The 17,184-nt window shown below is 37.5% G+C and overlaps 1 protein-coding gene across 6 annotated transcripts in view; it reads right to left on the bottom strand.

Moving 5' to 3' along the window:
• Positions 1-17,184, bottom strand: part of TRPM6 (transient receptor potential cation channel subfamily M member 6) — a 140,169-nt gene that overhangs the window by 70,140 nt on the left and 52,845 nt on the right. For all 6 annotated transcript variants that reach the window (XM_061200335.1, XM_061200337.1, XM_061200339.1 and 3 more), the window contains exons 8-16: positions 15,433-15,601; positions 14,281-14,404; positions 12,162-12,234; positions 11,942-12,042; positions 8,805-8,939; positions 7,675-7,728; positions 5,701-5,841; positions 3,309-3,443; positions 1,237-1,517 (exon numbers count right to left, since the gene is read on the bottom strand). In XM_061200335.1, coding sequence (XP_061056318.1) covers positions 1,237-1,517; positions 3,309-3,443; positions 5,701-5,841; positions 7,675-7,728; positions 8,805-8,939; positions 11,942-12,042; positions 12,162-12,234; positions 14,281-14,404; positions 15,433-15,601 — 1,213 coding nt within the window. The remainder of the gene's footprint in view (positions 1-1,236; positions 1,518-3,308; positions 3,444-5,700; positions 5,842-7,674; positions 7,729-8,804; positions 8,940-11,941; positions 12,043-12,161; positions 12,235-14,280; positions 14,405-15,432; positions 15,602-17,184) is intronic.

Raw genomic sequence — 17,184 nt, 5'->3', positions numbered from 1 at the left:
GAAAAGACCAAGACAAAAGAGGGAACAGTAAAATGCAGAAGCTGTTTTAAAGGGATTGCTGCTCAGGAAATGGATTGTTCTCCCTTTCTTAAAAGAACAGAACTAGAGGGTTTCCACCAGGAGTGCCTGAGCTATCCATGGGGAGAAGCGAATCCACACCACGAAACAAGCTGTGTATGGCTTGGTGTGGGGCTCCCTGATAGTACCTAATAAAGAATTTTTTGACAGAAAAGATTGTTCATAAACCGAACTAGCATTTAAGGAAAAACTGTGAAAACTCCCCCCGCCACTCCTTTTTTTTCTTAAAGATTTTAGGGACTTCCCTGGTGGCGCATTGGTTAAGAATCCGCCTGCCAATGCAGGCTCTAACAGGTTTGAGCCCTGGATCGGGAAGATCGCACATGCCACAGAGCAACTAAGCCCGTGCGCCACAACTACTGAGCCCGCATGCCAACTACTGAAGCCTGCACGCCTAGAGCCCATGCACCACAACGAAGAGTAGCCCCTGCTCACCGCAACTAGAGAAAGCCCGCGCGCAGCAACAAAGACCCAACACAGCCCCCAAAAAAATAAATAAATAAATTTAAAGATTTTACAAAATACACAGATGACTTAAGTAAGAAACTAGACCTGGAGACACCCCCAGGTGATCTTCTTGGAGGTTGTTTTCTCTAAAAAGTAGACACTGTCATTCTCTGGAATTTTTTAAATCAAAATGACAAATTAGTTTCTATTAACTCTAGCTTGCTTTCTTTCCCTACTACTATAATGCTTCAGTAAATCAAAAAACCAAAACATTTCTAACTCTTCTATCTTCTACCATCACTCTCTGGTAATTTAATACCTAATATATTTATTTGTTTTCCTGCCTGAGCTGTACTTAAAGAAAAAATTTTAATATAACTTAGTATCAAAGAGTTTGAGAGTTAGGAGGGACTTCCAAAATCATTCATTGAACATTTTATAGTTAAGAAACTAAAGTCCCGAAATCTGGTCAAGTGATTTGACAATTAGTAAAGAGCTGGACTAGAACTGGAACCCGAGTCTCCTGACTTGAAGGCCACCTCTCTTCCTTTTAGTCCTTAAAATACCTCAAGACCCTTATCTATGGGAGAGTCCATGAAACACACGGCTATAAGTCCACTCATCTTACAAGTTCTAAGCTGAGGGAGATAAATGTGTCTAACCATTCTAAGAACTGTCGATGTTCATATTAGGTAAAGGGAGAACTCCTACTTTGAGTACTTTTTCAGCTCTTCTGAGGCATCATCCACCATGTTGCTCTCCTTGGCTTCCCGGGCCATTGCTCTGTAGAGTATACAAGCAATGACTGCCTTGACTGTGGCCTCCTCTCCGTGCTGCCAGAAGAACATGGCCATCTTCTGCCTTTTCATTAGCACAGCCCAAACCAGCAGGTCATTATAAGGATAAATAAAGCCAGTAGAGTCAGGGTCATCTGATATATATTGTTCTTCTTTTGACTTCTTCCTTGATTTATGAAGGGCTACAGACTTTTCCTGTTAGAATATAAAATAGGAATGGGTGTCCAAATACTCAAATGCATGATGTTCTACCTGACAAAACACATCGGGTATCTTAAAAATATTTTTAAATCACCGAAAAGAGATGGAAATAATAATAGAACTTTATAAATCAGAAACCAAAATTTTGGCCTTTTTTAATCCATTTCTTGTTGCATCTAATAATTCCAGGGTCCCTAGGCTGAGATACCTTAAGTTCACTTAACACAACTTAAAACACTATACCTTTGGAATAGAGCCACTAACTATACAACAATTTCCAATTTCTCAAGGAAATGGGCTAAAATAACATATTAGATAAACGATAACTATTAAAAAAAAAACTCTAACCTCACCTTACAAATAGATTCATTATCTTCCTCTTAGAAAAATGGCACTAGTGTTGCCAACATTCATACAAATAGATTGGTTTTAATTTTGCTTTCCTTTATTCTGACTATATTCCCCTAGTGATGGTAATAGGTAATAATGAAATACTATTCTCTACCTGGTAAACCCACCTTTTACAGCTCATCTCAAAAACCATTCTCTAACCCCCATAGTCTTCTATATCACTTTGTATGTATCTCTCTCTCAATGCTCATCATACTGCACTGTGGTTATTACTTTGGGAGGGAGGGTGGGACCATTTCTCAGTCATAATTATATCTTCTCCAACACACCTGCATCTCAAATTCAACCAAGTGCCCAAAATAATGCCTGGCAAATAACAAGATTCAATAATTATTCTTTTTTTTTTTTAACATCTTTATTGGAGTATAATTGCTTTACAATGGTGTGTTAGTTTCTGCTTTATAACAAAGTGAATCAGCTATACATATACATATATCCCCATATCTCCTCCGTCTTGCGTCTCCCTCCCACCCTCCCTATCCCAGCCCTCTAGGTGTTCACAAAGCACCGAGCTGATCTCTGTGTGCTATGCGGCTGTTTCCCACTAGCTATCTATTTTACATTTGGTAGTATATATGAGTCCATGCCACTCTCTCACTTCGTCCCAGCTTATTCTTTTTAATTAAAGGAGATCATAGCAAAAATAGTAATAAGCTTCCTCTATTTCTATAAATGAAGGGAATTTATGTTCATTGATTATGACCAATGGTAATTTTATGAAATATCTTTTCATTCTAAGAGATATAAAAAGCAAACCTCTTTCAGCCAACATAGGAACCATTTATATGGAAACTCTTAAACAAAAGCATTCACCCCCAGAGGAAAGTGGAATTGAGGTAGTAAAGGGAGGGGGGCATAATACTGCTCACACACACACATGCACACACACAGTCATAAATACATTATCATTGTCATACTGTAACATTAGGCCAAAATTATTTTTTAGAAAGCTTCAAAAGGGAAATAAGAAGAGGCAAGAGGACAGTGTCAGAGAAAAGAAAGGAGAAGGAAACAGTCACCTCCAATTAGCCTTGGGGAAAGGAGGAGGAGGGTGCAATGTTGGGCTAATGATTCTATTTTTTAGTACCATCCCATGGACTGCCTTCCTGAGTCAACATCTGGACATGGTAGAGGTAGGAAAAAGGAAGGCAGCCTGAGGTGCCAGCCCCGGCAAATCATTTAGTTGCTTGTCCTGGGCGTTTGCTCATCATTGTTAGAGAACACCTGTATTATGCTTTTGACTTGCACCATCTGTTTATAGTACTTGTAAATGATCCCTCTATTTGTATTCCCCACTCTCAAACTTTAAAGGAAGAAAAGATCTCTGTCTTTAAGGACAATTTTCTTTTCAAATCTAAAATAAGTAACTGGTACCTTGACTTTGTAAGGTTGGGCAGTTCTAATGAACTGGTAATGCAGTGTGCTTTCTGCAGATTCATTTCTATTTCCTGAGCGGCATCTTCGGTGAAGAGGGGGCTGGGGAAAGCTTTGAGTAAAAGTGGTCACTTGCTGGAATATGTTATTTTATTTTTAAAATAAAACAAAAAGGGAAAAAGATGATTATAGTGGTAACAATTAACATTTTATTTCTAGACAACAATAAAACCAAATATAATATTGTGTCCTATCCAATGGTTCTGTCTCTCATCCAAGATTAGTAATTAATTACTCCTCCAACAAGAGCCTCTCACGATCCCCTTCTTACTAAGCACACTCTTATTTCCTAACATCTTAGAGAACATGTTCTTTTGCTCCCTATCATATATCTGCATTCCTTTTCTATGTGGAAATTCCATTAGAATCAATTGATGTTCTATACCTGAAACAAGTTCAGAATAGGCAATAAAGATTCACAGTTCTGATAAGAAAAAGTTCCCATTCACAAACAGCTCCAAGCTTAAGCTTCAGTTAGAAAGTTACGGAATTTCTCCAGGTGTTATATCACTACTGGAATTCCAGTAGCTAGGCCCAATAACAACATAATTAATTGCTTGTCAGCATGAAGCTTTCATCAATGAAAAACAAAAACAAACGAGAGCATTCTTAAAGGGACTGACATAAAATTCCCAATACAAACCGTATCGGGAACTTTGAACTTTATTTTACTTATTTATTAATATTTATTTATTTATTTTATTTGTACTTTATTTTATTTATTTATTTTTAGTTTGTGTTTTACAGATATAAATTAGATGTAGAAGTAATGGGGTCCAACTTTTTAAAGATGCTACTCAAATTATTATTATTATTACTGTGATATAGAATTAATAGTATCACTAGTAATAATCATAATGACTATTAGTATTAAGTTACTCTATACCCTCTATGTACCAGGAATATGGGTTTTCCTGGGTATTCTAGGTATTATTTTATTTAATCCTTTTGATAAATTTATGAAAGGGGTATTATATTATTATTCCAATTTTAAAGATAAGGAAACTGACACACAGAGAGGTTAAGTTTCTCACTCAAGATTACACAGCTACTAATGAGCAAAAACTAAGATTCAGTCCCAGATCTCTCCGATTCCAAACCATGTATTCGTTAACTGCTACGATCTAATTTACGAGGAAACACAATAAACTCCGTACTCCTTCACTAGAAAATAATTAGAGAAATGGGCAATTTCCTACCCATTTCCAGAAAGGGCATTAGAGGAACCTGCCTAGCATGTTCCACACTGGGCTGCACCAAGGTCACAGTCAGTCCTATACCTGCCACTGGTAACCTCATAGCAAGGCGTATTTTGTTTACATGAAGGCATTGATACCTCAAGTGTATCCCTATGCCTGTGAAATGCCAATAAAGAACATTTTCTCTTTGAGAATTGGGTTTCTTTCTGTTTTGTTTTCTCATCCCTTAAAGCCAAGTTGGGTTTTCACTTCACCTCATTCTTTAAAAATAAAGGTCAAAAGTAGCTTGATATTCTAGACTTTTCATGTGATCTTATCCCAAAGTATCTTTCCAGTGTCATCCCTCACAACCTTCTGGCACTTGTCCAGTGACAAAGGTCTCCTTGTCACTGCAAAACCATACCCTGGTGTCCACAGCACTGTGCCTCTAACTGTTCCCGCTCTTCTCTCAGCCAAAAATGCCCCAAACTACCTTTTCTAACACTTTCATTATCCCCTAATAAGAACTAGGCTCTTCAGTTTACTGATCGGTACCGGCAATTTTAAGAAACAAGCAACGTTTTCTCTGCTAATCAACTAACCAGCAACTCTAATTTTACATTCCTAGACTTTCAAAAATACGATGGAAAATAAAATACGTATAATATGTATTTTTACATGGTACATTCTGCATGCATCTTCCAGTATAACCCCTAGAGACTTGTTCCAAGTTTGTCATCTCCAGGCTATGTACTATTATGAGTTATAGATATAATCCTATTAAGCTTTTCACTTCTGTATTTTCAAAAGAAAAAGAAAGATAAGGAAAGAACCGGTCATCTCTCCCTCTAACCCTTCTCACCACATACTTCTGTGTCAATACGGCACAGATTATATCCTGTTTTGTATTGTGGCTAGTTATTCATAAATCTGTTTCCTCTAAAAGTTTCTAAACTCCTGATCTTTATGTCCATCCCAGGCCAGCATGCCGGCACTTAGCCCAGTAATTTACATGCAGCAGATAGTCAATAAATGTCGATAAATAGCATGTCCATTTTGGAAGCTCTTCCCATCTAAACTTCCCAAGCCATTTTTCTAAAAGTATAACTCCTAGGAATCCTTAATTTTACTAGGTAACTTTTCAATTATGCTACCTTATGTTTTCTGTAGAGGTTGCTGTAGAGGGCTCTGAAATTTTTTCTGGTATAGCTGCTGCGATATGCTCTACCAATAAGGTATTCTATCACCAGTCCAATGTCAATCAGCGTTATTCTGTAGCCTGAGAGAAGGGCATGCTGAAACAAAAACATGTAACACGTAACTGTCAGTTCTTTTTTTCTATCTCTTTTGCCATGTCACTAGAACATAACCAAATCAACTGCAAAGAGGGAGACTCACACTCTTCAGCCCCAGAACAATGCTTAAGACTCACAAATGAAGGAAGAGCCCCTGAGTTATCACTAATAACTAAAACAAGAACAAAAACAACTGATCACTTAATATGGCCAGCTACTGATACAACCTGGTTGTTCAAATGGGAAAAAATACTTAGCCTTAAGATGTTTTTAGTTTCACAGACATGGAATGTCTGCTTTTAAGAGCTCATTTCCTCTCTTTTTCTCTCTCATGCATATACACACTTTAGAATAAAATACATTTAAAGAGAGTACAAAAGATTGTTTTTAGCTGGAAATGACAGAACCACTACAACAAAAGTATAATCACTGGAGGATATGCTGGAGGGTCCAAAAGTAACACTAAGTTAAATCTTAAGCTTCTCTATTGAAATGGCTGTAACACTTTGCACCATGTTGACCAAATCATACACAAAACAAGAATAGGAAAGGAAGTAGAACCAATAGAAATAAGGAACATGAAGCCGCAGAGCAAAATGAGATTTCAAAACACAAGGCTGTGCCAAGACCAACGTCATGGCTGGTAGGGGACTGAGTAGCAGGTTTCCAAGCACATGGGCCTTAGGCCAAATGAAAACTGCTCTGACCCCTTAAAGGCCACCGCAGTGCCTCTTCATAAGTGTTACTTCCGAACCGCCATTCATAGCACACTTTTAAAGGCACAGAGTGCTGAACAAGATCTTTGAAATGAACAGATTGTGAACAATGTTCCCAAAGCTTTGAACAACAAATAAGGTTACAGATATAAATAAATGCAAATAATTTAATTTTTCTCTTTCACATTCATAATTCACTTTTTCCAAGGAACACAAATCATGCTCTCATTTTGCTGCTAGTTAAACACATATCTAACTATTTCATTCCTTTTTCTTCAGTTTACCATGATAGAATCAGAGTTTAAGGAGATAATCTAAGGAACATCATTTTGACCCAACATGAATCAATGCAAAGTAAATTTACTTCGGCACGGACACTTTTGCTTACTGCTAATCTGCCAACCAAATGTCTTCCTCCAGTCCTTTTACTCCCACCAAGTCAACATAATCAGAAAGCCCACACTCTCTCCATCAAGATATTAGACTTCAGAATTAAGGCAAAAAAAAGTCTGTTAAAGTTGGAAAGTTCTGGTAACTAATGGGGGATCAGAGATGATTTTAAGTCTGACTTAACTCAAAGTTCAATGAGAATACCATGAGCAAAATATTAGCAAAGGTATAGACCAGGGGGATCCATCCTGGTTCCCTAGAACAATGCTTAGACTCACCAAGGAAGTGAGAGCCCCAGAGTTATCACCAATAGACAAAACAAGAACAAAAACAATGGAATCACATACCAGTCCTTCAATAAAGATAACAGAACCAGGAAGTTTCTCTATTTTCAGCAGGTATTATTATCATCATTGGCAATATTGTTGTATCATGTTAAGCTGAAATTCTGCTTGGAAGTTTCTATGTCTCCAATTCATGTTTTATAAGAGAAAATAATTATTAGCTAATGCCACTTACTTGGTGGGTCAAATCTTTTAAAACACAAATATCAAGAAAAAATATGAGTGTGGTTTGGTGATGAAATTGTTCAGAGTCACAGGTAAAGAAGGTAGGTAATTCGCTAGAAAATCCAAGTCTACATTTTACAAAGCAAAATCTGGTAACACTTCACCACAAAGCTAAGACAATACCAGAAGAAATTTGTACACCTTCATCATTAGGTTACCTGTTTTACATCTCGGACAAGATGATGCAAGAGCATATTGGTTGGTCCTTGTTTCTGTAATAAAGAACAAAAGGAAGAATTTTAATTACCTTTTAATTACCATGTGCTAGGGAGAAATAAAAAACCTTTATTTCAGAATTCATAAGTAATCCAGAATACTGAAAACTTTCTTCAACATCTTTAGTAATGAAGCTTAAGCCAAATTAATTCTAAGGAAGGTATTTCCCAAGAGAAGATGTGATTAGATTGAAATATTTTTCAATGCAAGATGTATATATCTAGGAAGTAAGGCCTTAATTAACTTTGTGTGGCAAGAGGCAGAAATAAATTTTAACTAATCTGTAACTATCCTTTATTATATATAAATCACACAATTATAAATTTCATCACACAATTATATTCTATCAACAAATATTTATTGAACACTTACTACATTCATTCAAGCTACTGAGGGATTCAATGAAGAATAAAAGTACTTTCTTCATAGAATTTTTACAATCTAATAGAAGAGAGTGGGACTTACACTAAAAATAACCAACAATATGAAGATAGGTATGTTCAAAAGAGTGGCAAATAATCTGTATTATAGGGGCACTATAGTATGTGAATTGGAATAATCAAGAAGATAGGACTTGAACAGGGCTTTAAAGAAAGGGTAATATTCAAAGGCAAGGAAGGACATCTCAAGAAGGGTGCTTGGCTTAAGCAAGTGGTGTCTTTACAAGGAGTAAGCCAGTCTCGTTTCAATAAAAGGTTTACATAGGAAAATTGCAGGAACAAAATTTTAAGTGTCCTTAGGTTGAAATGCTTCTAATTACTCAATAAAAGCAATTTGTTCTTATTCACATCTTTGGCTTTAATTATGGTCTTACTATCCTACTTTCTTAAATTAGTTTATGCTTCTATTCTGTATAATTAATTAAAATGGGAAACACAGAAATGACTATAGGATACAATGGATTTGGTAAGAAAGTCTCTTCTTTGGTTGAAAAGTCTGTCTCTCTATAAGCTATCTTTGTACATGAACACTGAAGGAGACTTGAACATTCAAGATATAGTTTAAGCTAAGTGTTAAGCTAATTAATAAATAAATCTTAAGGAGGTGACTAATGAAATGTTCCAGTACTCACTGTATTATAGAGCTCTTCCAGTCGGGAGATGGTAAGAAAGCGATGGAGGTTCATGCCATATTCTATTAAGAGCTTCACGAAATCCACTCGATCCATCACCAAAGCATCTAACATTGCTTGTTCTAGCGAGCCAGGCTTCAGAGGACAGAAATAAATAAGAGATATACAGAAACCAAGAAAGTAGAAATAACTAAAGAATTATATGTATTTGAACTCAAAACTATACAGACAAAATAATCATAAAATACAATCTTACTAAGAAATGTTCAGGACCTAAGTGAAGAAATAACAAAAGGTAAACTGAAGGCATAAAAGACCTCTTGAATAAATGTGTTCTTGGATGAGAAGATTGACTGTGGTAAAGATCTCAATGCTTCCCAAATTAATGTTTGAATTTAATGCAATTCTAATAAAAATCCAAGGTTTCTTTCCCTTCCTTCTTTTCCTTCTGCTTCTTTTTCTTTTTCTTTTTTGGTAACTTGGCATGTTCCCATTTAAACTATACCCGACTTCTGGGTATAATGGCAAATTAAACACACTCATCTACTTTTACTCCTACCTAAAACCCCACTAAAATTATAGTAAAGGGTTTTTTTGTCTTTTTGTGTTTTTTTTAAAGAAATGAATCCACAAGAACAAGGAGGTCAAGAGTGAAACATTTTAGAAGTTGAAAAGCAGATGGTCAAATGGTAATTGACTTAGCAGTCCCCAAAAAGCCAAAAAATGGAAGTCTGGGAAAAAAGTCAAGAACCAAACAAAATCTATGCCACAGAATTCTGGCAGCATAAATTGCTAACATTGGGACCTTCCCACTCATCTTCTCCTATTGGTTTCCGTAACAATAGGAACAAGGCTTTACCTTCTAAGCAGGAGATTGGAGGATTTCTTTCTGATATTGTGATGAACACAAGAGAAAATATATGAATATGCTAACACTTCAGGTTCCCCAACAAATGGGGGCAGCCAGATCACCCTACTGTGAAGCCCAAATCTACAGGCTCAGAATTTCTAATGAGCTTTCCTTCCTCCACACTTAAACAAAAAGTCCAGGACAAACAGACCAGAAAACGTCAACTAGGAGGAATCAGACAAAACAGGAAGAAGAAAACTTCAAAAGAACTATCATTAATAGCTTCAAAAAAACAAAAGAAGATATTATATTCAGGATGCTAAGACCTAGGGTCTGTCATACAGAGTGAAGTAAGTCAGAAAGAGAAAAATAAATACCGTATGCTAACGCATATATATGGAATCTAAAAAAAAAAAACGATGGTACTGATGAACCTAGTTGCAGAGCAGGAATAAAGAGGTAGACATAGAAAATGGACTTGAGGACACAGGGTGGGAGGGCAAAGCTGGGGCGAAGTGAGAGTAGCATCGACATATATACACTACCGAATGTAAAATAGTTGGCTGGTGGGAAGCAGCAGCGTAGCACAGGGAGATAGGCTCGGTGCTTTGTGACCACCTAGAGGGGCGGGATAGGGAGGGTGGGAGGGAGGCTCAAGAGGGAGGGGATATGGGGGCATGTATATGCATATGGCTGGTTTGCTTTGTTGTGCAACAGAAACTAACACAGTATTGAGAAGCAATTATACTCCAATAAAGATCTATCAAAAAAAAAAAAAAGGTACATGTACACCTTCCCTATGACCCAGCAATTTACTTGTAGAGAAATAAAAACATATGTCCACAAAAAGAAAATAAATAAATAAACAAATAAAAATTAAAAAAAAAAGACAACATATTTGCTCTCAGGAATTAATAATATGCTATCAGAAACAAAAAGCTACATACAAGGCGTGAAAAATTAAACTTGAGGAAATCTACCAAAGCAAAGATATAGAAGATTAGAGGAAAAGATAGGATTAGAGGAGCAGTCCATAGGTCTAACATTTAAATGATAAAATTCCTGAATGAGAGCAGAGAAAACAGGGGAGGAAACTCCCCAGAAAGGAAACACATGATTGCCAAGTTGAAAGCAAGCGCCCAGTGTAATGGATATAAAAACTCATAACGACGCACATCATTGTGAAATCTAAGAACACTGGAACAAGAGAAGATTTTCTTAAACTCCCAGAGAAGAAAGAAATGGTCATAAACAAAGGATCAGAAAACAGAACGATTTTTACTTCTCAACAGTACTGCTGGATGCTGGAAGCTAAGCATTCAAAATTTTCTAGGAAAATTAGTTCCATCTTGAATTAAAATATATCCAAACATATAAGGCCTCAAAATTTTTATCTCCCGTACTCCCTTTCTCAGGAAGTTACTGCAAGATACACATCATCAAATAAAGGAGTAAACCAAGAAAGAGGAAAACAGGGGATACAGAAAATAGGCGTTCTAACAAAGGAGGGAATCTCCAAGATGATGAAGGATGACAGCTCAGCACCAGGAATAGCAGACAACCAGTCCAGATTGCAGCAGGGACGGCACAGACAGAAATGTTAAGAGCTCTCTAAAATTAATCAGAAAATAGCAATATGACTTATTATTTAGAAATATGGAGATTTATAAATGTCAGAACAGTCCAAAAATGTCAAAAGTGCTTGGCTCTACTGATTAGCAGGGCAGGGAACTACTGTCTTTTTGGTAGCTTTTCAGTACCACTTGATGTTTTAAACAATGTGCACAAATTAGTTCAACCCCAAACTAACAGACCTATGGTCTGGTCACAACTGTAATTTTTTTAAAATGAAATGTTAACGGTGATTAGCATTAGCACTATGAGTAATCTTTCTTCTTCCTGCTTTTCTCTGTTTTCACTCATTCTTATTGTGAGCATGCATTACACTTTAATGCAAAAAAATAAGATAAACTTTAAGTTTTGAATAACAGTATAAAAATCTGCCCATTCAAAAAGTAAATAAAAAATCCTCCCATTTGTCTTTCCCCCAACTTCCTTTGGGGAAGCTTCAATTAGGCTGCAGAGCCAGAGGAAAAAATGTTTTCAGGGAGGCAAAGTAGATGAGAGAAATGTCTTAGCGATGGTGTGTACCCAGCATCAGAGATGCTACCCTACCCCCACACCCGTCCCCAAAGCAACCTATCTCTCCTCCAATTCTCTCTTTTGTCCCTCCCTAACAAACCAACACACGACATAGGTCTTCCAAATAACTTCATCTTCATTATACCTTCCAATGTTGTCCATAAATTAGGATGTGTTTCTTGGCAATGTCCATCCTGTCCCAAGCCATTGCCAGATTTAATTGTTCTGATGCTGATAAATTTGTGCCTAGGGTAAAAGAAAGGAATCACATATTCTGTTTACGATATCAACATAAAAAGCACAAAGTGCCACAGAATGTGAAAAGAGGGAAGGAGGAACAATTGTAACCTTATTTAGACACTCACCTTTTAGCAGAGCTGTTAGGATTGCTAAATCAAGGTCCTGTGACTCCTCAGAATCAGCATCAAAAATGGTAATCTGTAACAGTTGAAAAACAGAAAGCCATACATTTTGGGGACTAGCAAAGAAATGCTTTCAAAAGTATCCACAAAATTTGCTCTGGAGCTAATGAATTACGCGAAACATTCATCATTAATGTCAAAAATCACACAGAGTTAAAAAAAATTCTTTTTTTTTACTGATAAGAGAGAAAACTTTTAAGTAGGGTAAAGGCGAATTGTACACATTCAGGGGATTAAAAAAAAACTGAAAAATTCCAAGTATCTTAGAGGAAACATGCATGAAAGAACATTATTACATTAATTTACTATTCACATGCTATAATGGAAAGAAACTCAGTGTCAATTCCTCATGTAAAGAAAACCATGCCTCATTTTGAAAGAATACGAAATGAGATCCTTCTGTTCACCTAGCTTTAGAAACTGAGACTTTTGCTTTTTAATGAGAAATGAATCCTCAAGGATTTGTCATAAAATAAGTGAGGCAATTACAATGCACCCAGTGAGCAAGTACAATGGACAGTGAAGAAAGCCTTCACAACGTCAAAGCCTCCAGTGCATCCTGGCACGTGACTGATTTTTTTAACACAAATAAGGACATTATTTATGATTATAAAAGGTCTTCTCCTGTTAATGAATGTATCTCAATCTTTACAGATGAAAATATATAGTAAAGGGACCTGTTCAACAAAAAAGAGCCAAGATTGGCAAATTCTAGCCCCAGATATGCCACTAACTTGTCAGTCCTGGGTAAATATCTTAAAACCATTGCATCTCAGGTTCCTCACCCACAAGATGAGAGGAACCCACTAAATAATCTCTAAGGTCTCATAAAGATAGAATTCTTCTACAATTCAAGCTAATAGCCCCTCTACCTAACAGCCCCCCACCATGTGCATGAATAAAATCAACCCTCAACTGTGCAGGAGTTGAGAACCTTTCTGTAACATGCAAACCCTTAGCTGCCTTCTCTAGTTCCCTCTTGATTATTACACCGCTCCCTGGTTACTCTCCTTGATGACAGGAGGAGACAAATATAAGGGTGATCCCTTTAATATATCCTTTTCTTAACCTACTGACTATTGTGGGGAATATAAAATGTAGTAGACGATGCACAAGATTTCAACTCTGAGCACCAGTTTTAGTTCTACTCTTTCATAACTGCATGACTCTGGGCAAATCACTTAAATTCTCTAGGCTTCAGCTTCGTTATCTCTGAAACTGAAATAAACAATCACTGCCATATTGAACTCACTCATGGGGCTATTTCACGTGAAGAAATATATTGGAAAGCACACCGTTAATTGTAGACATGGTTGTTATTTTCGTTGTTACTAGGTCAACCAAAATCCCAAAGGGTTCTTCACATCTGTTTAGCCATGCTTAGTCTAGACTGAACTTGTTCAATTGGTTTTTTTGAGGGAAGGTGCTTTAATATTACCAAAATCTTGTATGATTTGGTCCAGCCTTCAAATTCTGGAAAGATCACTATGATATGACATATCCGCATATTTAATGTAACTGTCAGCTACATATTATCCAAATCACTGATAAAAATTTTGATCAAAGTACCCTAAAACACTAAAATCTTTTCCTGAATCTATATTATGTTCATAGCCCAAAGTTCGTGGCCTCTATTTTCCATCTGAGAGTTTATTCACATATTTCCATTGTCCAGTGCATCCCCAATGATCTCCTATGGGACATACTGTGGATACTGTGATAGAGTCATCTAAGCCAGCAGACTTGAGTTTATTTAAGACATGGAGCTGTTCCTTTACCCTCTGAAAATATTTACATGTAATTTTCACTAAATTCAATCACTTTTCTTTAATACTGTTATATTGTCTAAGTGCTTTTTCCCAGGTACGGTCAGGAATATGAAGCATGGTTGGAGGGCGGGAGGAAACAAGAAGTCAAGTTTACTCAACTTAAAGGTCAAGTTCTGTAGAGCTATATATAATCAAGTAAGAAATGAAAAAAAAAAATTTGTGAAAATAAATATCACAATTGTTGAACATTAGCATTTTTTAAGTCAGTTGAGTCATCAACTCATCATACTCACAGAATCCCTGTGCACCATACACTCCATCAGAATTTGAAAAAGGTGCTTGGACTGTTTAAGACTAAAGTTGAAAGTGTTCTGAATCATGCAGATGATCTCCTCCTTCACTTGAGGACGCAGGGTCCTGGGAGAGAGAGAAATGGTCGTGACTTGACACAGTGCAGAGAAGGGGACAAGCCAGAAACATCAGTACAAGTACAACATCGCTGCGTCTGTCCCATGTGATGGAGAAGGTTTCTATGGACAGTACTGCCAAGAGACAAATAAACGGGAAGGAAAGCGAAGCAGCAGCACGAGGAGAAGGCTGAATTGAAAGAGAGAATGGACTGATCTGCCATGCTCCTGGGAAGAATGCACTTGGGGCAGGGTTCTCGAGCTGATAGATTTCCAAGGGTCTGTGAATCTCCAGAAATTTCGGGCATAATATTCTCAAAGAATCTGACACTGCAAAACGAAAGAGACAGGTGTAATAGAAGAGGAAGGGGGTACAGGGTGGAAGCAGGGCTGAAAGGGGAGAGAAACTGTAAGAGAAGAGTTGTCAGAGAGAAATTATAAGCAGTGAATGAATATTTATTAAGTAAATGAGTGGGGTCCACATTTCAGTTTGTACGCACTGTATTTACTTACCTGGCAGAAATATCACGCTTTTGAAATTGGAAGAATCACAATGTGTATAGGGATGGATAGAGAAAAACTACCATCTTGTTTAAAAAGGAGAAAGAGTTAAAACTTCAACTAAGTACAACATATGCGACAAAAATGTCAGGATGTTGATTTCCCCAATTTCTGCTATTTTTACTAACGGCAATTGAATTTAAAGGTGATCTGGGGCCACAGTGGTCTCCTCCCTCACTCCCCCTGGAAATGCTTTTTCCCTAAGCTCAGACAGGGCTCAAGGTCCTTGTTAGTGGCCGGCCATTCTTCAGCTAAGCTAATAGCAACTTGCATCACTGGAGGGCATTTTGGTGTTGCTTAATAAATACAAAAACCACTGAAAAATGAATTCCAGTCTCAACCTCTGTCCTCCAAGATATCCAGAGAATTCCAGTCTCTGTCCTCTAAGGATATCCGGCCTACATGAAAGCAGAAATTAAAGAACTAAAATGGAAGAATAAAGAGCATACTTTCAGAAATGAAGACTCAACAACTCACCCTTCATCTGCAAAGTGTTTGTGAGTGAAGGCCAGGAGGTCGGCAGCCCTGCCTGTGCCTTCACACACCACCACTGGATCTTTGTCTTTCACAGTCTCCCACACTGAGAGGATGACATTGGGACCACCTTCCACCACCAGCCCCACCACAGGCACTCCTTGTCTTGAGCCTATTTCAGATGACAAACAATATCAAATTGTTACAAAGGAACCCCATCAGCAATTCTGATTACCAGACACAAGTCTTTCAATTACCACATGTATTTGTTACTTGCACTAGCCATTCTCTCTTCTTTGACTCAGGCTTGCTTAGTTCAAGGCCAAGCCAGAAGCTTGGACTTTAAATAAAAGTAACTCAAATATGGTGAGAGCATCTTCTCCCAGTTAAAAAGTTACCTAAATGCTTTTGGTAATTAAAAAATAATAATAGGGCTTCCCTGGTGGTGCAGCGGTTGAGAATCCGCCTGCCAGTGCAGGGGACACGGGTTCAAGCCCTGGTCTGGGAAGATCCCACATGCCGCGGAGCAACTGGGCCCGTGAGCCACAACTACTGAGCCTGCGCGTCTGGAGCCTGTGCTCCGCAACAAGAGAGGCCGCGATAGTGAGAGGCCCGCGCACCGCGATGAAGAGTGGCCCCTGCTCGCCGCAACTAGAGAAAGCCCTCGCACAGAAACAAAGACCCAACACAGCCAAAAATAAATAAATTAATTAAAAATAATAATAATAAGTAGTAGTCTTCAAGAAACTAACTTTTTATCGTGGAAATTTTCAAACATATCTAAAAGAAAACAGAATGATATAATGGATCCCAATGTATCCATCACTCATCTCCAAAAATGATCAAACTTTTGCCAGTTCAATCAACTTTGAATAGTGGTTATTTCTAAGAACAAGATGGGATGGGTAAACCTCAAAGACTTTTATATTTCAATTTATTCCATTTTTCACTATTTGGCTTTCTTATCAGACTACATAATACTTTATTAAAGTAAGGAAGACAAAAGAAGGAAAGACCACGGAGTCATTCTTTTTAAAAAGATATTAAGTGAACAAAAGTTACAGAAATGATATGCCCAGTATGATCCTATTTAAAATCCTATTTAAAATTTTAAAACCATATATATGGGTATATATTTTATATATACATATGCACATATCTATAACATGTTACATAAATAACCAGAAAACTCTGGAAGGATATATATCAAATTATTAATAGTAAAGAAGAGAGGGGAGGATTTGGGGAAATGTTGACTGTTTATTCTATAGATTTCTTACTTGATTTAATTTTTACACCACATGTGTATTGATATATTTAAATCAATTTTTTTTTTTCCAAGAGAAGGAAAATTGGCAGGCAACACCATGCTCACACCTGAGCGACAGAGGACTTTACTCTGGGCCCCATGTTCTACAGCGCCCTCCTCTGGCCATGTCCTTCCCCTCACAGTGAGGAGTCTATAGGGTCAAGGTTCAAGGAAAGCCTGTGCTCCCTCTCCTACTTATTAGATTGCCCAAGACCCCAAAATTCTTGCTTCCAGGGGCTGCTTGAACCTCTGCCCCAGGAATATACTTGTCAAAGTCAGAGGCAGCTTTGGGGAGTAGGAGAGAAGTGGATAGAGCTTGGACATATAGGCTGGGGTGTCCAGGTGACAACGTGTGTGAAGCCTGGACATCGCGAGATTGAGCCAAAGGTGGGAAGAGAAGCAGAGAGTGACCTGTAGGCCAGGGGCCAAGGTGCTAGTTCTCTTTC

The sequence above is a fragment of the Eubalaena glacialis genome, chromosome 9 (genome assembly GCF_028564815.1).
Source record: "Eubalaena glacialis isolate mEubGla1 chromosome 9, mEubGla1.1.hap2.+ XY, whole genome shotgun sequence".
NCBI lineage: Eukaryota > Metazoa > Chordata > Mammalia > Artiodactyla > Balaenidae > Eubalaena > Eubalaena glacialis.
This window is presented reverse-complemented; position numbering and strand designations above follow the sequence as displayed.